Source organism: Choristoneura fumiferana, chromosome Z, assembly GCF_025370935.1.
Source record: "Choristoneura fumiferana chromosome Z, NRCan_CFum_1, whole genome shotgun sequence".
Lineage (NCBI taxonomy): Eukaryota > Metazoa > Arthropoda > Insecta > Lepidoptera > Tortricidae > Choristoneura > Choristoneura fumiferana.
In genome coordinates this window covers 38,357,860-38,379,923 of record NC_133472.1, presented here as the reverse complement: position 1 = coordinate 38,379,923, position 22,064 = coordinate 38,357,860, and the positions used below count along the sequence as shown (strand labels likewise).

The window sequence follows — 22,064 nt, the reverse complement described above, 5'->3', positions numbered from 1 at the left end:
TGATTGCCTTGCTCTTTTGAAGGTTTAACTTTATGCACTTGAGCAGTGGTGGGCAAACTTTCTTGATAGGGGGCCAAAAAGTGACATATTTTAGAGGAGGGCCAGAATTAAACTAAAAAATATTTTGTTTTGTATTTTTTAATCACGTCACCTCTACTTTCTATTGCACGACTAGTCTAGCCGACTCCTTTACTCGTGCATTTATTACTTATTCTATTTTATATTAAGAACAAGGCGATCAAAATAATATTATTTATTACGGGCCATATGGGTATTATTAATTTCGAAGGTACGTCGGCTGGCCGTACTTTGCCCATCACTGCACAAGAGCATTAAGTCTTTTTATGCCTAGATCCAACATAAATACGAAATTTACGACCATGAGATGTGGAAAGTAGGTTTACTTGCATTGTTCCCTCAATGTATGTGGGCAAGTTAATAACCACAAACATTACACATTCTTTGTGAAGATAAAGAACCTAGCCTTTATCTCTAATAATAACTTATGACACGACTCATTAAGGCAACCGGTTGGGACCAGCTGTACGGTAAGGCTGCATTTCCACCAAAGGTGTGCGCAAAAACTACTGAACGGGTTTGCATGAAATTTGGCATACAGGTAATATATACCCTGGATTAACATATAGGCTACTTTTTATCCCGCAATAATGTGTGATTCCTGTGGGATCGAAAAGGTTTAAGCTATATATACTATATACCAATTCTGCGCAAGCGAAGCTGTGGGCAAAAGCAAGTGTATAAATAAATAACGCTTATTTTACCTATCCTCGCACAGCACATCTCTAGTGGAAACAGCTGAGCGGAGCGAGGCGAGGTAAATGAAGAGTTTCTATTGGTTCATGATCATGAAAAACACATTCCTCGCACAGCTCTGGTGGAAACGGAGCCTTAAGAGGCAACCCTTAATCACCCAATTGTTGATTAAGTTAGATAGTTAACAACGTGAATCACGCTTTAACCGGTAAGCTAATTATAAAAACAATTAACGTTGCTACCTCCGTCGACTTGGGTACGCCCGTTTATAACGTAAATACCCGTCAGTTTCAGTTTAAAATATCACAAGCTTTTGTTAAACTTACAATTTGTTCCTAAACTAAATATATTATAGATCTAGTGAATAAAGGTCACATGTCCAGTTCACCAAATGATACTTTCTGAATGTAAATACTTGAATTCGTGTTAAAAATGCCAAAATCACTATAGGTGTGCTTTTAAAATTCGAAGGCTGACAGAGAAACAATGGAACCAACCTCGGAAGTACGTCCTTTAGAACAAAAAAAACTAACTAACTAATTTGGCTCAGGGACCCAAAGAGGGTCTTGGCCTCCGAAACGAGAGCACGCCATCTGTCCCGATCGTACGCAGCCTCTTGCCAGTCGTCGACTTGGAGACAAAAAAAAAGAATTTTGAAATTCGGCCCACAAATTGGCGGCGTTATCGCGTAACAAACCCACAAAAAAAAACACACGAATTGAAAACCTCCTCCTTTTTTTAGTCGGTTGAAAATATTATGCACTGCACCGCAGCAAGTGTCACTTACTGTTGCGAGGCAGGACGACGGCTTGGCTGTCGGCGACAGTGCAACAATGCAGGTTCTTGTGAAAGTTGTATTGTATGGTCAAGTGTTTGTCTTCACCCACGCAGGGGTCGAAGAAGCCTGCCAGGTCAGCCTGAGGACAAAACAGATCAAATATAGTACATTGTGCATTAAGGGCGTAAGAAAGAAGGGGATTACTAACGAGTCTATTCGAAGCCCGACGCCGGAGGCGGAGGGCTTTTAATTACTCGAGTTTGTAATCCCTTACGGCCCGTGATACACACAATGATTTTCATCACGTTGCGAGGAAAAAATGCAAAAAATTAAATTATCTTGTGTCCAAACACTTCACAAATTATCTTGTGTTCAAAAAACAACTGAATAAAATAAAATAATGGCTACCCTACCCGCCCATACAGGGAGCTACTACAAATTTCGAAAATCGAAGTTCATATCGTACAGTCAAGTGCAAAGATACAATCGACACGGAAAAAGTTACAAAAATATTTATACACGACCTTAATGTTAAGTGCATAAAGTCGTGTATACATATTTATGTCACTTTGGACGTGTCGATATCTTTGCACTTGACTGTACCGTCCCTCTCACTCTCGTATTAAATAATATAAGCGTCAGGAAAACGATAGGTACTTCGATTTTCGAATTTCGTGGTAGCCACCCTGTTGTCACTTTTTTCGAGTCGTCTACCATAGATAATACTAAGAACCGTGGTGGAGGTGGAAAAACTGCATATACAGGCACATCTTGCATAAACGTAGCTATCATAAGGTCGCGGGCGAGCAAAGTTATCGTTTTAGTTCAGTTCACTTACAAACTTTCGCTATAATATTCGTGGGATAACGCATTCCCTGCCACCTGACTTCCACAGGTGCCACCGACGCACATGTGATTCAAAATGTATGAATAATTATGACAGCGGCACTGGGCGAAGTTCCGAAAACACATATGTGCGTCGGTGGCAGTGAATGCGTTAACCCGTCGAACGCCTAACAGTGGCGCGTACCTAAGTACTCGTGATTAGTCAATTTTTGTTACTAGTTTCGATCACCCTTTAACATTTTTTTTTTATTCAACTGGATGGCAAACGAGCAAGTGGGTCTCCTGATGATAAGAGATCACCACCGCCCATAGACACCTGCAACACCAGGGGGATTGCAGATGCGTTGCCAACCTAGAGGCCTAAGATGGGATACCTCAAGTGCCAGTAATTTCACCGGCTGTCTTACTCTCCACGCCGAAACACAACAGTGCAAGCACTGCTGTTTCACGGCAGGATTAGCGAGCAAGATGGTGGTAGCAATCCGGGCGGACCTTGCACAAGGTCCTACCACCTGCAAATAGGCAATAGGGTACTAGTCCAAAATTACCCAAAAAAGTCGTTGGTCGCGCGACAGGTTTAACAGAAGATATCAATAGTCACCTTGCTTGCTTCTAGCAGTTCCAGTCGCGAGTCTTTGACGAGGCACTGCACGGGGATAGTGACGTCAATAGCCTCGGTGTACGGCGACGGCGAGTCCGGAGATACGCCGTCGCCCGTCGGCTCCGCTTCCACCTCGTGACTCGACGCGCCTGCAACGATATTATTATTATTTTATCCAATGTGCTTGGAAATATCCGCCTAACTGTCGCAAACATAGTACACGAAGTTCTTCCTTATAGACTGTCAAAAGTAAAAAATAAACCATTACCATACATTTTTTAACTCTTTAAATTCACCTTTTGACTACGGTAAGTTAATCTAAACAGCCTGACGATCAAATTCCTTCTACCTTTTTAAGTCCTAGTCTAAGAATTAATTTAAGAAGAAACAGCGTCCTTAAAAATGTCTTGAACACAATGAAACCGAAAAACTGGTAACAAAAGAAAATGGCTGAATTAACTAAAAAGCGTTCAGTAGTAGCATTTTAAACCGTAATTTAGTGATACAAAGCTTCATTTTCATTTAACTTTATATATTTTATTGATATAAATCATTTCTTTAATTACATTATTATTATTATTTCTAATCAAGTATTATGAGTCGTATCGTGTATTTTATAAATAAATAAAAAAGCAAGTATCGCTGGAAAGTATAAGGGCAAAAATTTTAAAACCATACCCAAGCATTCAATTTAATATTTTAACAATTTTGCTTTATTTCCTTGCATTATTGGAGAAAAGCACTATATATTTACATGCCTCAGCGGAAATGCCGATTCGTGGATTCGTATTTATTGATGGACTCAGCTACGCTTCATCAATCAAAATCGACTCATCCACGAATTGCTTTTTCCCGGCCTCGGCAGTAATGTACTATTAAATTATCAGGCAGGCAGTTATGCTAAACGATTGATACTGAAACTGAGAGTACTACATACAAACTTTTCCGATAAAATACGATGGACAGAAAACAATTACGCACTGCATCTGTATCTAATGGCGACTATACTGTTATAAGGTCTCGGTTAGGTACCTGCTGGCAGCTTCCCGTACACAGCCCTTAAGATAACTAAGCCCTTCTTCTTCTCCTCGTCGCTGCGGATCCTAGAATACGTCTCCCGCATCAGCTCCACCGTCGCTCGCGCTTGCCGCTGCATTTCCTGCAGCCTGTTTGAAAACAGTAAACATACGTTAAAGAATAACGGCCAAGTGCGAGTCGGAATCGCGCACGGAAGATCATGTGCCAATTTAAAAACAAGCAAGTTATGGGAACAGTGATTTACAATCCTTCAATTTTCAACGGACAATTTCTGTAATGATGACATCATATCTTTGACGAACGAGGGCTTTCACAGAGGCGCAAAATAGCTAGATGGCGTTAGTGTCGTGAGGTCCGTTTGACGTTTGCTCATCATCATCATCATCATCATGTCAGCCGAAAGACGTCCACTGCTGGACATAGGCCTCCCCCAAGGCTCTCCACTCAGACCGGCCTTGTGCTTTCCGCATCCACCGCGATCCTGCGATCTTAACCAGGTCGTCGCTCCATCTTGTTGGAGGCCTACCGACAGCTCGTCTCCCGGTCCGCGGACGCCATTCGAGAACCTTCTGGCCCCATCAGCCATCCGTCCTGCGAGCAATGTGCCCCGCCCCACTGCCACTTTAGTTTCGCAATTCTTTGGACGTTTGCTCGTGATTGGTTAAATAACTAAAGGAGCCAATCGCAAGCAAACGTCAAACGGACCTTACGATAGTAACGCCATCTAGCGATATTTCGCCTCTGTGAAAACCTTCACTCTATCGGTTGCAGTGAGGGTAGGTAGAATTAGTGTTGTAGATTACAAATGTGTTTGTTATGCGGTCTTGTTAAGGCTAGGTTTACATAGATCGAAGACTGGATAGCCTAGCAGTTTGGATGACTGGATAGCCGAGTAGTTAGAGAACCTGACTACGAAGCTGGATGTCCCGGTTTCGATACCCGGTCGAGGCAGATATTTGTATAATAAGAATGATCGTCCTCGAGTCTTGGGTGTTTAACATGTATTTATGTATGCATCTATCTAATAAATTATGTTTAATAATAATAAAATCATATTAAAAATAATAATAAGCTTTGCTTACTTTGGGACTAGGTCAATTGGTGTCAAGTGCCCGTGATATTTATTTATCTACTAGCTGACCACGTAGAAGTATGAAAAATAGTTTACCTCCTATTCTCAGATGTACCGAATATACGAGTACGCAAAAAATTTAATAAAAATCGGTCAAGCCGTTTCGGAGAAGTTTAGTTAGAAACACTGTGACAAAATTTTATATACTCGAAAAAATAATTGACACATTCTAGTATGAGCCAAACAATCAATGGGTTAACACAATCAGTATACCTCTCAAAGTTAGCCTCCATAGATCTCTGCCGCTCCCTGTCTTGCCGCTCCCTCGCTATCGGATCCAGAATCAGCTTCTTGAGTATCAACCAGGACACCATCGGTACTACTGTCGCGTAGAACACCGGAGACGGCATCACCTCTTCGCAGAGGTGGATAGGTACCACTACAGTTTGGGATGAACACGTCCATCTGGAATATAATTTCATTTTAAATAACTTAACATGATACAAAACTGGATAGTAAAATTAAAGAAGTAAAAATAAAAACTATTTCTAAAACCCTTTTTTTTTCAATCGCATTAACATTAGCAGGCAGTCTTTCCCAAGAATACTGTAAAAAAAAAACAGCTAAAAAAATAGAAATTGTCATTTTACAGTTGCTTGACTGTGATCACTTCTAAATTTTTCACAACCATGAAAAAAATCAGAATTTCGTAAAGTAATTTTTTTATTTTTTTCATTTATTTAATTCATATAAAAGTTTCACAGCATTATAGTTTCACCAAAACACTGTGAAATTTATATACGGTTTTACACAAATAATACATTATGCAACAAATACAATAAAAGTAATTACAATTTAACAGAGGAAGGTCGTACCATCCATCTTCTCGCAGAACTTCAGACATTCATCACACCAGCTTAACCAACTACTCGCAAACACATCACAGCTTGGGGCCCATTCGGGGAGCGATCATAAAACACTTTTTATGAAGGGTTGTAGCGCTTCCACTATAAAATCTGATCTTGATTATGTTCTTGGCACCACTGCACCAACGTTCGTTACAGACTATTTGTAACTGGATAAATTATTTTAAACGTGGCCGCTCAAAGCACATCTTATGCTCCACACTCTGGTCGCCCAATCGAAGTTACTACTGATTCCCAAACTTAAAAAGATAACTTGGAGGACAGATAGACCTCGACAAATAGATTCTTTTTGGGAGAGAATATAAAAATTGGAAACTCGATGTTTGAAAATACAATTTGATTTGTAAAAAAAAAACCTTTTTTTTCGACTTTTTAAAACGACTTCTCAAGCAGCGCTCGTATCAATAGAATAGATAAAAATCATCAATGAAGTTTGCATTCCTTTGCTTTGCTGTGCACTTTCTGTGGTCGTCATAGTACATGTCGGATCTCTCTGCTAAATGAGGGTTTACACACACACGCACGCACGCACGCACGCACGCACGCACGCACGCACGCACATATTTTCATCTAAATGCGTCCGCACTCTAATGCACCTGTACAGTCAGCGTCAAAAGTAGCGGATCACTTTTTTACTCTGTCGCTTTGACACATTGACAATATTGCATGGCGTTTAGTACGTGGCTGTAAAACGACAAAGTACGAAAGTGTTTAGCTACTTTTGATGCTGACTATACAACGAACGACTGACAAACGTCACGAGTGTGTGACAACGTGACAACGCTCTACGATACCGAACTTAGCCGAGTCTCATTCCAAAGACCGATGTGCAATGTTTATGGCCGGGTACTGTACGTGGTTGTACATGAACAAAATCAGACCGACGGCGTGCGGCACCGGGGGCTTGCCCAAATAGTTTTCTAGAACACTTACTTCAATTTGAGCATGACGCCACTCGGTACGCCCAACATGACGGCAGCGGAAACGCTGCTGTTCTTAGAAACTTTCTTCTCGGCTCCGTATTCAGCTATAGCACCAAACGTACCGAATCTGCGAAAATAATACATTTTATTACAATTTCATTAGTCTCGTCAATAGTGAAATAAATTAAAACTACTAAATATTAAGTAACGGTAAGCAGAGCAGTGGGTTTCGCTGAAGCTAATTGCTTTGAACACTTTCATATTTGAATGAAGTGATCAATCACACGCCAAGCACTGTTCACGCACCATGATTTAAAGTAACAAATGTGTCAATAAAAATATTAATTCATCATCAATAGATTTTATTAAGTCTAACCATGGAAGTTCAACGGTTGATATGATAAGTTTAGTAGATACGAATTTGAGATAGCAATATTTCGCCAAGCAGCAACATTAAAACAAGCACGTCGTACTTTATCATAAAAAAATATATAAAATCCACTTTTATAGTAAAAAATATTAGCACTATAATTTAGTTAAAAGGGTCACTCAACTTTTTAGTCTAGTTATTCTGTCCCGTAACTCAGGATACACTTGCTTAGAAAAATGTTTGCAACATATACTACTAACATGCTTAGAAGATGAGCCACGAAGGAATTGCCTTAAAACTGTCTCAACTCTTAACTATTAGTGGATCTCTACCCACACAAAATCATACGTTTAACGAGTGATCCAGGAGACGTTACCATGGCAACCAGCCTCACTAAAAACTTGATTGACCCAAAACACAGAGTAACATATTCAAAATATTAAGAAATTTCAACATAATGAACATACATACCTACACGAGTTGAATTAATAAAACAGTTAAAAATAAAAGTTCAAGACACAAAAATAATAATAAAAGGATAAGAAAGCGTCGCAAGCGCCTATATAAAAATGCCATTTATTTAACACTATTTTAGTGCCGTGGGTACGGCTTTGAATAGAATAGAATAGAATAAGAGATACAATATTTTTAATAAAAGGAAGATATGTTCCACATTAAACTTTACTTATAACTATAACATAACTAAGTGTAAACACTCACGCTTTGCACACGTAAACCATTAGATTCAGAGGCCGAATTGCCTAACGTTTCTGGCGCTCGTGATTGCAATCAAATGACAGATTTTACATGAAAAAACTGTCATTTGATTACAATTGAATTGAAATTCCGGGATTTCACTAAATTCAAGTGGTAAGTCCCAAAAATTACATCTTGATTTCCATCGACGTTGCATTAAAAATAACGGTGCCTAATTTGATGACTCTTAAGCCCAGCGGTTGAAATTCCGAGATTTTATCCCAATCCCGTGGGAATATCGGGATAAAAAGTAGCATATGTGTTATTCCAGACGTCCAGCTATCTACATACCGAATTTCATCCAAATCTATTCAACCGTTTTGGCACGAAGGAGTAACGAACATAGACACGTACTCCCTTTACATATTAGTTGTGAAGCCGTGGTGGCCTAGTGGGTTGACCTATAGCCTCTCAAGCAGAGGATCGTGGGTTCAAACCCCAGCTCTCACCTCTGTTTTTCGAAATTCATGTGCTAAATTACGTTTAAGGAAAACATCTTGAGAAAAACTGCACAACCTGCGAAACAATTCAATGGTGTGTGTGTGAAGTTCCCAATCCACACTGGGCCCGCGGCCCAAGCCCTTATATTCTGAGAGGAAGCCTGTGCCCAGTAGTGGGACGTATATAGGGAATGATGATGATAAATATTGGTGGGATTCCAAGCTCAGTCTGAAAGAAAGACGTGGCAAGTACCGATTCATCCCCTCGCTACATCAAATTTCTACCCTCCTTTTCCTTACCCTATTATCCAACTTTTTTATGGTCTAACCGGGGGTAGGATATAAAAACCGACAGATTCCTTCATCTCTGCGGCGCGTTGGCTCAAGCGCCTGCTCCCTTCGACGTTTTCTTCGCAAATTAAGATACAAATCCTGCATAAAACACCCTGGGGTGGAAGAATCAAAGAAGAAAAGCAAGCGTCCAACGAGATCCAGCACGCGAGGGGGAGTAAATTCGAACCAGGTTAGACCCCCTTCTACTTCCTTCTACTTCGCCTCCCCAAGAAGCTTGAGATTATTGCACAAAAAACGGGTTATAGCGATCGTGTGCTTCAAAAACAGTGAGAACTTGGTAGCAGGAAATGCGAAAAAGCAAAATAGAAACGGTAGCATTCCTATTCACTATTATTAGTAGCGGTTTAAGAGCGTTTATACCTGCTGAGCTGACAACATTCCATTTTTGTTAGTTTTTCTAGATTATTCCATAAAAATTGAATGGAAATTAAAAATGTGGTCTGATAGAACTGTTTTTAATACATAAGTTAATGCGTCTACTCCAATAATTATGCGTGGAGATTCGATTTGTAGCATTCGAACATGGCGGATGTAGACAATATCTGATTTTGCTATTTCTGTTTCTTTGGCTAGTTGAAGTATAATTTTGATAGTGTTTTATGCGGCGATTAACATTAACAGTGAACAGTGATCACAAAATTCTATATTTCTCTCGTGTCTGACATTTTTTAATGCGCAAGTTGTGTCCACGTGGTTTCTGGAATTTTACTATCAAGTTGCAAAAACTACAACCACCGTACAACGTCCCTCTCAAAGAGAGTTTACTTTGACACTGGCGAAAAGGTCCTATACATTAGGACAGAAAAGCCATATTTTAAAAGAGAAGAAGAAGTAATTATGCGTGATAAGACTTTTATTTTCTTTAAAAACCGTTATAAACATCTGTTCGTTTTAAAAGAATATAAAAATTTATCACGAATAATTATTGGAGTAGACACATTATATTAAGAACAGTTCTATCAGACCACATTTTTAATTTTCATTCAGCCAGCTCAGCAGGTATAAATGCTCTTAAGTAAGCCAACTCACTTCAATGCCAACCGCAGTTTCAAGTCGTGCTGTGGCAGCTTCCTCATAATATTGAACGATATGAAAGAGTGGGGGTTCCCGATCTGCACCGCCGTGTTCGTGTGATACTTCTCCGAGTCTCGGACGTATATTGAGGACATGGAGGACCCGCCTTGCCCGCCCGCTCTGTACGTCAAGTACCCCACTGAATGTGCGTCCAGTTGTAACGCCATGGCTGAAAACAAATAGAATTAATGTATATATTATGTAAACTCTTTATTGTAAAAAATATGTAAACAAACACAATCGACAAACATTGAGATATATGTACAAAGGCGAACTCTTTAAGGGATCCCTACCAGTCAACCTTTGAGTGGATGAGAGGAGCATTCATTAGGCACAGACAAAAAATGAGTTTAATAATTAAAATAGATAATGGAAGCTACAATACAATGCTTTGAGGCCGTCTTGCAGGAAAAAATAAATCTAGATTTAGTAGTTAATCCAGGCTTAAGCTTGACAGTTCCATAAAATTTGACACTACTAAACTGAGCTTAACGCTAACTCGAGATTTATGTGTTTACTGCAAGTGGGTCTAAATAATATAATACACAAATCTATAAAAAATGAATGATTATAACCTATATCTGTCTTCCTGCCATTTCAAAATTCTAGAAAAATATTGAATTCTCGAGTTACTGACTATCTTACAAAATTTAAAATACTATCAAATTCACAGTATGGTTTCAGACAAGGTGTCTCGACAGAAGATGCTGTATCAACTCTTACTCAACTTATTGTAAATGAAGTTGATAGAAATAACAAATGTCTCACTGTCTTCCTCGATCTTAAAAAAGCATTTGACACGGTCTCTATTCCCATCCTTTTAAACCGCCTAGAAAGCGTAGGTATCAGAGATACACTTTGCTATTACTGAAGGATTATTTACATAATAGAAGACAAAGAGTTAAGGTGGGAAATTACGTAAGTGAGGCAATTGATATAATGTACGGTGTCCCCCAAGGTAGCGTCCTTGGTCCCACTCTGTTTTTGATTTATATCAATCAGCTGTGTGACATGAATATAATAATGGTCAAGTAGTCTCTTATGCAGATGACACAGCAGTTATATTCACTGGATCGACCTGGCGTGATGTCAAGTTGAAAGCGGAAGTGGGACTCTCAAGGATCGCGGCCTGGCTAAATGACAACTTACTTACTCTGAACGCCGAAAAAAAAAAATTACGTATGCTTCACAAAATATAAAATCACACAGCCAGAATCTGACTTAAATATCAAAATTCATACATGTACTTATGATAATATTATGAACCAAAACTGCATTTGCTCCAATATCAATAAAGTAGATCATATAAAGTACCTTGGAATAATGATTGACCAGAGGTTATGCTGGCATTCTCATTCAGAATTAATCATGAATAGAATAAGGAAATTAATATGGGTATTCAAGAATCTCAGGCATGTTGTGTCAGCTGATCTCTTAAGTCAAATATATGTCTCCCTAGCTCAGTCCGTTATAACTTATTGTATACCGATATGGGGCGGCGTAACTAAAATAAAATTTTTGGAACTGGAGAGAGCCCAGAGATCGTTATTAAAAGTAATGTATTTCAAACCCTATAGGTTCCCAACTGTGGACCTGTACTCTTTGTGCGGGTTTCTGTCAGTGAGGAAATTGTACATCGTCCATGCTATCCTAAGAATGCACGTGTCTTTAATATATAAGCCGGACCCGTTGAGCAGACGGAGGAGGAAGAATCCTGCTCCTTCTGTTCAAGTAAAGTCGATTTTTGCTAGGAGACAATATCGTGCGCAATCTACTTGTCTGTACAACCTTATTGATCAACAATTAAATATATACTCCTTGACCAAGTATGAATGCAAAATTAAAGTATCAAATTGGATGAGTAACAAAAGCTACAATGATACTGAAAATTTACTTAAAAACATTGTACCTACTTAATTAGAACTTTGTGAAGTGGATAGCAAATGGCAGTCTACACTGCCATTTGATCCCAAGAGTATATCACTCGCAGGCTACCCATACACACACACACACAACACACACTCACACACACACACACACACATACACACACACACACACACACACACACGCATGCACAATATATGTACTAATTATTATTAAAACTTTTATAAAAAAAAAGTACTTCTAATGTTTTGAATTAATTTTCATAATATTCAGTAAATGTAATTTTCACTTTTTACAAATTAGCTATTTAATTTGTTAAATTCAATTCGCTTATTTAGATACTAGTTGCAATTGTACCTACTTTTAAGAAGAGCGGAGGCTCTTATTACAGGTATATTCTTACCTAAAAAGAGGCTCCAGCCACAGTTAAATGTAACACGCAATGGTTTATGAATAAATTATTATTATTATTATTTTATTATAAAAGAAACTACACATAAAAACCGTCCAAGCGCGAGTCGGACTCGCGCACGAAGCGTTCCGTGCAATTACCTATACAACATTAGACATTAGCAAAAACACGGCAAATAACAATTTTATTGTATGGGAGCCCCCCTTATATATTTATTTTATTCTATTTTTAGTATTTGTTGTTAAAGCGGCCACAGTAATACTCAAAGATAGAGCCTGTGACAGACGGACAACAGACAGACAGCAGAGTCGCAGTAACAGGGTACCGTTGGCACCCCTTGGGTACAGAATCCTAAAAATAATCTGATATGACGATTAAATGATTATTTAGTGATACATACTAGTTATAAGGCTCGGTACGATCCCCCGCGGCGTGAACTGCATCACCGTGCCACAGTTCAGAAACATCAGTCGGGATAACGTGCGAAACATCTTAAAGCCAAGCAGTGGACCGTTGCCAATACCAAACTCGAGTTCTGTCCATCCCTTCTCGGAGCTGAGATGCCGGTTGGATATGTTGACGGAGCCGGTGCCTGATGAATAATAGATAAGAATATGACGAATAATCAATATTGGCATTGACATGCAGCGGAGGGTGCGTTAATTGACAAGATTTTATTTTTGAACACCTGTAAATTACTAAAGGAATCGAAAGAGTTTTGCCTCCTGAACATGGGAAAATATTTATTATAATTTTTTCTCCATATTTAAAAAATACAAAAAAATTAAAAATATATCTGAATTTGCCAAAACGGTAGTAGAATAGATATGTTTCCTTTGCCTTTTTCACCAGAAAAAGGAGCTGTCATAATTTTGATAACGTCTACGTCAGATTTACGTGATCTTTTTTTTTATAGAGACTAGACAAAAGTAATGGATCTATTGTGTGGTAGTTTTGGAGTTATGCCTTTTTAGAATAAGCACATCTTAAAAAAAAAGTAATAAATTAATTAATAATCGTAGCGAAATTTTAAAATATCAGCGTCTTTCTCTTTCCAAACAGAATACAGAGAATGAATCAAATTATAGTCTTAGAAATATGAAATCTTGTTAATTGAGTGGTTAATTCCAATAAGAACAAGCGATATGTCACCGGATAGGTTATTCTAAGTTGTAAAACTTTTACTATGGCAGATAATGGTTTGACCTGGCCATATACTACGAAGTGCAAAATTCGAAATCCCGCTGACGCTAATATTATTTACAGGGGTCGGACAAAAAGTGCGGATGACGTAAAAATGACGTAATCTTGCACACAAGATGATGTTTTTGTTTAAACTTCCGTGTGACATGTAGTAACAAAGTAGCATTAATGAAGTAACAAAATAATCGTAATAGAATTCAGTGAATAAAATAAATTTCATATCGTTTAATAAAGAGGTTGATAAATGATAAGTGATAATTGTTTATGAAAATCAAAAATACTATTTGAAATCACCTATAACTGGTTTGACGTCATCGGCACTTATTGTCCGAGCCTGATTATTTAATATGAGAGTGAGAGAGATGGTACGATAAGAACTTCGGTTTTCGAAATCCGTAGTAGCCCCCCAGTGGCATCTCAAGCAGAGGATCGTGGGGTCAAATCCGGAATCGCACTTTTGAGTTTTTCGAAATGCATGCGTGAAATTACATTTGAAATATACCACTAGCTTTACGGTGAAGGAAAACGTCGTAAGGAAACCTGCACAAATCTGAAAAGCTTCCCTCGAAGAGATGGCCTGTGCCCAGCAGTGGGACGTATAAGGCTGGGATGATGATGAATATTTAAAACCCTGATTAAACTATAATATGTCTCACCAATTCCATTTTGCGTTGAAATGTTTCCAGAAAGTGTCATTGTATCTCGCAGAGTCACAGGTGAGTCAATGGACTGCTGGATGGTCATACCCGACACTTCGATGGTGGGAATGATTGATGAGTCTTCTCTGTGAATTGAGACCAAACATAATTTACAATCAAAGACAAAATATAACCTGAGAACTTAGAAAAGTTTCAAAAATTCCCGACATTTTATTTTAATGAAACATAGCTAAGGGCCAACGATAGATGGCGCTGGTGAACGGCGCGGGCGCACGGTTGCGAGCGCGGGTAAAATCCGTCGCACGCGACGCGCGCAGTTAGCGCTGCTCACACTATTTTTCAATAGGCGTCCACCCGCTTCGTGCAAACCGCCACAGTTAGCGTAGGCGCTTAGAACCACTACAAACAAACTAGCTTTCACGTCACCGCATCAAAATGGGTGTTACAATAATACCCGAAAAGCGAAAATGGGGTTAAATGGTCTCTTATGAACAATCCATTTACAATATTTGAAAACCGTAGTATCACTGTATAACTTACTATCAAAAAAAAATATTACGGATTATTTTACGTTATACGTTGTATTAATAACTTTGTAGTTTAAGAGCATCTAATATCGGACGTTTTTTGCAATACCGGTATTTTTTCGATAGCGAAAATTCAAATACCGGTATTCCTGTATTTCGATATTTTTTCGATATTCGTATTATTAAAGTAAAATGAATGATTTTCCCACTTCCAAAACCTTTCCGGTTCCGACAATAAGTAGCTAAGATTATTTCAAAGATGACTTACACCTTTATTCGTGTTAAATCGGTAAACGATCAAAATTAGGAAATTAATTTCGATGTTAATTGTTAATAAACGGTTACACAAATGCAGTGGCATAGCGTGGGTACTATCAGCCACCCGCAACTCTTGTTTAGGTTTTAAAAAACCATATTACCTATAGATACAAGATGCCAATACATACCAATCAATAATACCATTTAATTATAGAAAGGAGATTCCCGATTTGGTCACAGTATAAGTAATGCCCCAAATCACTGATGTAGGTCGATCGGCGTCTAAGCTGAAGTGGGACTGGGCTGGCCATGTTTTCCGCATGCCAGACGAGTTTTGGGCCAAAATAACCACCGAGTGGATGCCCACCAACTCGAAAAGGCGACCTGGCAGACCTAGGCGGCGATGGCGGGATGAACTGGACTTCTTCTTGAAGGACTGGCCCTTGTATGCAGGGGACAGAGAGCAGTGGGAAGTATTGGGGGAGGCCTTTGCTCAGCAGTGGACAGAATAGGCTAACAATAACAATAAGTAATGGAAAAGTCGTTCTCATTCTAACCGGTCCGAATAGTATTGTGAAATATTATTATTATCTAATATCTTGGTAGGTATTATTTACTTATTATGGAATTTTGCCGCCCCCTCAAAATTGCCGCCTGGGGCGGACCGCCCCCCGCACCCACTACGCTACGCCACTGCACGGATGTCCTTGTGAATTTTTGATAAACATAATTTTTGAGAAAACATTATTTTTGTTTTGCTATCTAACTGTTACAAATTTTGTTCCTGCTAGTTATAAATGCAAAAGTATTATACACACTGACAGTTAAAAAACTGTGACGAACATAGGCTATTTATTGCTATTAGGTACACATCACACTCTGTATGATGATACACGTTTGTTATTGTTTTAATGAGACGAGATCTATGTGTAACATAGGTATATTATTTTATTCCTGCGAATTTTATATTTGTTTCACCCGTAGAAAAAACATTTACATAACTTTAAAATAACATACTTATATATTATTATATTTACTTCAAAAAAAATCAAGACGTCCGTTAAAATAAGATAACGCAATTATTTAAGCAATAATAAAAAATGTGTAAAGGTAGAAACACTACTAAAACGCAACGCTATGTTACGCCACCCGACGCGTGTTAGTACAATCAATCCCATACATTTACTATGGCCAGGTGCAGATATAACACGCCACGTAAAGACACGCGGTTTTCTCATAGGCTAGTTCGTAATCTTTATGAATAGTAGATTCTTATTGTAAATAATAATTAATTAAGTACTGTTACGGCGGTGGGTTAGGTGGAAACTTTGATCGTGCTTTTCGACACATTGGAGGCGTTTTCAGTAGGCTGGAATACTGTTTCAGGTCGTTTCAGAGGATGCTCTATCACATATTAGTTTATCAAAATTTCACCCAAGTTGCCGTCGTTTTCAGGCGCCTGAAACATGTTTTCAGTCCGTTTCAGGCCACCCTCTATCCGATGACGCCATAACCTGAAAACCCGTTTTCAGGCGTTTTCAGGACCCCTTATGGGCCTTTGAAGTACATTTCAGTATATGGCGAAATTTTCCATAGGAGTGAAAGAGATAGCACGATTAGAAAGAGACAGCTATACTGAGAACATTCGAGAAGGTGTGTGACAAGGATAGCCTATAAGTGTGAGAGAAACAGACTGATGATCCTGTTTCCGGAATATTCTAGTAACTGTGTGAGAGAGATAGCACATGAAAGAGACAGACACTACTCGTTTCCGGAACATTCGAGATGTAGGTATGACGTCCTAGCTAGACTGTTCTCGAACTTTGTGGACCGATTCACCGGGGTATATAAGCCGGGTGAGGTTGCGGCGAAGGACAGAGTTTCGAATGCGATACCGAGCGATAAACATCGAAGAGAATCAAAGCGACTTGTAAGTGAGTTTTAGAGTGCGAAATTACTGTGAACTGTTTTTAAGTGTTTTGTAAAGTTAAGTAACAGTGTGAAAATAAATCCTACTCTTATTCATCGGTGTTAAAAGTGCTTTTCAATCACGAACCCACCCCACGAACGTAACATTTGGTGTCAGAAGTGGGATTGAAAATGCCGCTTACTCCGCGAGAACAAGAGAAGGGGATGGCTGAGGTCCAGGATAAAATTGTGGCAGTTGACATTAAAGTCAAAAATTACGAAACGCGCCTCAATGGGTTTTACGAAAAGGTAGAAGGCCTCGAGAATCGCCTCCAGAAGTTGGAGAATAAAGTGGCCAACGGCGCTACCAATTTTTCGGGCACACTAGCCACAGGAGGGGAAAAGTTAAAGTTACCACCATTTGATGGGACCTCTTCATGGGCCGTATACAAGCTCCAATTCGAGATGGTTGCTGAAACGAACGGCTGGACTGACAAACAAGCTCTAGCTGCCCTCGTGTTGGGACTGTGTGGTAAAGCCTTGATTGTATTAGACATCATGGCGATGGCGGGAACTGAGGTGACTTTGGAGCGACTTATGGATTTCCTAGAGTCGCGTTATGGTGACTCCCATCTGGAACCTGTTTATAGAGCTCAGTTGAAAGACAGGGTGCAGCTAGATGGCGAGAGCCTGCAGCAATGGAGCCTGGAAATTGAGAGGCTGGTCAGAAAGGCTTACTTGTCATTACCATCTGTAGTAGAGATTATGCTAGTGCAATCATTCATAGATGGGATTCGAGACTTTGAAGTGAGGGCTGCTGTACGACTGGGTCATCACAGGACCTTAAAGGATGCTCTAGCGCACGCATTGGAAGTAGAGGCCGTACGCAGCGATGCTAGTTCTTACCGCATTCCAACGGCGACGGATAAAGTGAAACTTCGAAGCGGGCCTACGTGTTATGCGTGTGGGGAAATAGGGCACAGGAGGTTGTGGTGTCCTAAGCGAGAGCCTCGGAGTGTTGAAGCTGGGCGCAATGGATCGAGATCAGCAGAGATCCAAGTGGAGACAGATAAAGTGAAACTCCGACGGGGACTTATGTGTTATGCATGTGGAGAGAGAGGGCATATGAGATTTGCGTGCCCTAAGAGAGATGCTCGGAGTAATATGGAAAGTTGGCGCAAAGAATCTAGAGCAGCGGATGTAGTAACGAGCGCCGCGGCAAGACAGCGGCAGGAAAACGCAGTTGTTTTATCCAGAAGGCTATGTAATCCTGACATGAGGCACGAGAGAAAAGAACACGCTTATGTGAAGCTGCTAAGAACAGACACCATTAGTCCGAAATGGTGCGGGAAAGCGATTAAAGAAGTACATCACCGTAGCGATATCAAGCCCATTCTGAGTTGGAAGAAATCTAAAACAAAAACTCAATGCGACAGGAAAATGGATCACGTAGAGTTTGAAGAAGGCTCACTCATCTGGCTTTGTAACCCAGTAAGACGTAAAGGAAGTCTCCGAAATTATCACCGAGTTGGGCAGGACCGTACAAAGTAGTTACTAGGATCAACGATGTCACATACCGGATACAGCGTAACGCGCGTAGCCCCTGTAAGATTGTTCATGTTGATCGGTTGGCCAAATACCATGGATCTAATGATGCTCGGGACGAGCATGTCTTAGGAGGGGGCAGTGTTACGGCGGTGGGTTAGGTGGAAACTTTGATCGTGCTTTTCGACACATTGGAGGCGTTTTCAGTAGGCTGGAATACTGTTTCAGGCCGTTTCAGAGGATGCTCTATCACATATTAGTTTATCAAAATTTCACCCAAGTTGCCGTCGTTTTCAGGCGCCTGAAACATGTTTTCAGTCCGTTTCAGGCCACCCTCTATCCGATGACGCCATAACCTGAAAACCCGTTTTCAGGCGTTTTCAGGACCCCTTATGGGCCTTGAAGTACATTTTCAGTATATGGCGAAATTTCCATAGGAGTGAAAGAGATAGCACGATTAGAAAGAGACAGCTATACTGAGAACATTCGAGAAGGTGTGTGACAAGGATAGCCTATATGTGTGAGAGAAACAGACTGATGATCCTGTTTCCGGAATATTCTAGTAACTGTGTGAGAGAGATAGCACATGAAAGAGACAGACACTACTTTTTCCGGAACATTCGAGATGTAGGTATGACGTCCTAGCTAGACTGTTCTCGAACTTTGTGGACCGATTCACCGGGGTATATAAGCCGGGAGAGGTTGCGGCGGAAGTGAGTTTCGAATGCGATACCGAGCGATAAACATCGAAGAGAATCAAAGCGACTTGTAAGTGAGTTTTAGAGTGCGAAATTACTGTGAACTGTTTTTTAAGTGTTTTGTAAAGTTAAGTAACAGTGTGAAAATAAATCCTACTCTTATTCATCGGTGTTAAATGCTTTTCAATCACGAACCTACCCCACGAACGTAACAGTACTAATGAATTTTTGCGACTTTTGAGAGTGTTGACTCTATAACACTCTATTTAAAAACAAAATAAATGGTATTTAGAGATTAATATCGAAATTATCGAAATACCGGTATCATACAATTTCAAAACCGGTTGTGCCAACATCGGAATTTTGCTCCGATATTCTGGTTTTTCGGTAATATCGAATACCGGTATTCATGCTCTTACGGTTACTCACATGATTTCATATTCGTCATAGTATTTCATGAACATGTCCGTGGCATTGACTGAGAGTGTGATGGTGCCTCGGGGGTTGGCACTTTGCTGGAGCCTCCGCTCTTCCCTCTCACGCTTTAACCTGTGAAACATCAATATTAAATGAAATTATTTTGATATACTATTATTATTGCTCATAATTGGTTTTTGGAGTCTTTTTGTATTTTTTGTTTCAACTCCAAATTTGTTACTTTTACGGGTATCCCGTGAAACCACTGTGTAGAGGTTATAGCACGCAGCACGGATTGCTGAGGACCTGGGTTCGATTCCCAGTGCTGGTCTCTTTCTGGTTTCTCTGTCCATTCATGAATCAGTTCGTACTTTCGATATGTCAACAAAATCAGTCTACACGATTTATAAAAAAAATATTCATAAATCTTATGGATCACCAGACAGGTTTCGAACCAGCACCATCTGTGGATTTACGTGCCAGAGGTGTCATACCAACTAGACTAATGGGGATCCGTGCAGCCAGTCGAAAATCGTTATCGCTTGTATATGTACGCCAATATTGGCCCATGCCCTACGACTAGTAAACCATTTTCTATTGTTGTAATGATTTATTGATGTTGAACTAAGAGTATAATATGAATTTATAATGAAACATTAACTTGTTTATACAAACACAATATGACAACAATATCCAAGAAGAGCATTTGAATTAAACTCAAATAATTTAAAGGAATAAGTTTAAATTCCTAAGTAAACTTATAAAATACCTTTCATATTCCTCCCTGATCTCTCTCGGTGTTCTAGTGCGAAAGATCACTTCCCATCCATCAACTTCTAAGCCACGTTTACCTGCCAATTAGTGAGTCAGCATTAATAGAGCAGTATACATAATGTATATGCATCACATTTTGTAATTTGTTGCTCTACAGCGAGCAGCAATAGAGAATATATGCAAGTTTTTTTTTACAATTTGTTTAAAAATATCTTTATTGTTTGACAAACTAAGTCATGGTAGAATGAAGATATTGACAAACTACGTTGTCATAACGTAAATTTGCACTTACGAAAATTAACAACTTATGTAAAATCTTACCTAATGTATCATATATTGCCCTCTTGTGGCTGTCCGAGAGGACTTCGTACGCTTCCTTCACCTTGTTGAATATCTGCTCTGCCCATTTTTGTTTGTTAGGATCCGTACTGTGTTTGTCGGGATGAAACATACGCGAGAAACGCCTGTACGCACTGTTTATTTCCTCTGTTGGAGCCTGTATGACAATAATTACATAACATAAAAAAAAATATACATAATCAACCAGAAATAGGGGCGAGGATATGGGGGGATAAATTTAAAACAAGAGGTAGAAAAAAGGCTACAACAAAAAAAGGACTCAAGAATTGTGCTGCGTTTGTCGAAAAAGCAACCATTTCTGTCAACACAACACATTCAACACATTAAATTTAAATGTGAGTAGTTCTACAGTTTGCCTTCAACTCGCTGAAGCTGATCTGCACGCCAGAAGTCCAAGTAAAGTCCCACTGTTGACTAAGAGGCACATAAAACAGAGGCTAATTTTTGCCAAAGAGCCTGTAGATTGGCCTGTGGAGAAGTGGCGTAATGTTTTATGGAGTGACAAGAGTACCGCTTTTATGCCTCAGTATACAATAAAGACCGTCAAGCATGGCAGACTCAGTTTGATGGTATGGAAATGTTTTTCTTACTATGGTGTAGGGCCTATCAAAGAAATAGTGGGCATAATATACAATAGTACATTTTGTCTTAAGGGCGGTAAATAAGGAATTACGAACAAGAGTCTAATAGAAGCCCGAAGTCGAACATACAATGTTTTTCATCACATTTGCGAGTAAAATTTTATATTTGTAAAAGCGATACCTTAGGCTGCGCTCTTGGCAGCGCCGCCCTCCCCCTCCCCCTCCCGCAGCATGCGCCGCAACGTGCGTGTGCTGGTCCTGCAGCAGGTGCGCGCGTAACATCATCAGTACGGGCGATGACTCATTTACCGACCTTGGGCTTCATGACAAGAAAATTTGTATGCGCAATGACCCATTTACCGACCGCGGGTTTCATGACAAGCACATTAAGGTCAAGGGTTTTATTTGGGGGGTTGCAACCAAGGTAGCCTGCATGTTACGATACTGTTTACGAGCAAGTGTGATGAAAAGAATATTATTTAAAGAAGGTGCTTCAGGATGTGATGTATTCATATGCCACTGATTGTATGCCACTAAGTGGGTTTTCCAGCAAGATAATGACCCAAAACTCACTAGTAAAGTTATGAAAGAATGGTTTAGATCTGAGAAAACCTCCTCAACCCAATCAAGAACTTGTAGACAGATATTAAAAAAGCTGTAAGTGGTCAAAAACCTACCACAAAGTCCCAATTGTAGCATGTTTTACAGACAGCATAGAACAATATCCCTGTAGAAAGCGTCAATAATTAGGTAACTCAATGCCAAGGAGATATAAATGCACTTAGCCTCAAAAGAAATAGAAAAAAGAAGATATAAAGCTGTTATTAAAAATAAAGGTCAAGCAACAAAATATTAATAAGAAGTTATATTTTTTGTTTCAAATT

General features: G+C 39.5%; 1 protein-coding gene across 1 annotated transcript in view; it reads right to left on the bottom strand.

Annotated features, from left to right (window-relative positions):
- Positions 1 to 22,064, bottom strand: part of LOC141436405 (dnaJ homolog subfamily C member 11) — a 30,419-nt gene that overhangs the window by 7,432 nt on the left and 923 nt on the right. Inside the window, exons 2-12 of the mRNA XM_074099366.1 lie at positions 20,561 to 20,735; positions 20,235 to 20,316; positions 19,478 to 19,597; positions 14,110 to 14,237; positions 12,651 to 12,842; positions 9,908 to 10,121; positions 6,969 to 7,085; positions 5,383 to 5,574; positions 4,032 to 4,165; positions 3,000 to 3,148; positions 1,562 to 1,691 (exon numbers count right to left, since the gene is read on the bottom strand). Coding sequence (XP_073955467.1) covers positions 1,562 to 1,691; positions 3,000 to 3,148; positions 4,032 to 4,165; positions 5,383 to 5,574; positions 6,969 to 7,085; positions 9,908 to 10,121; positions 12,651 to 12,842; positions 14,110 to 14,237; positions 19,478 to 19,597; positions 20,235 to 20,316; positions 20,561 to 20,735 — 1,633 coding nt within the window. The remainder of the gene's footprint in view (positions 1 to 1,561; positions 1,692 to 2,999; positions 3,149 to 4,031; positions 4,166 to 5,382; positions 5,575 to 6,968; positions 7,086 to 9,907; positions 10,122 to 12,650; positions 12,843 to 14,109; positions 14,238 to 19,477; positions 19,598 to 20,234; positions 20,317 to 20,560; positions 20,736 to 22,064) is intronic.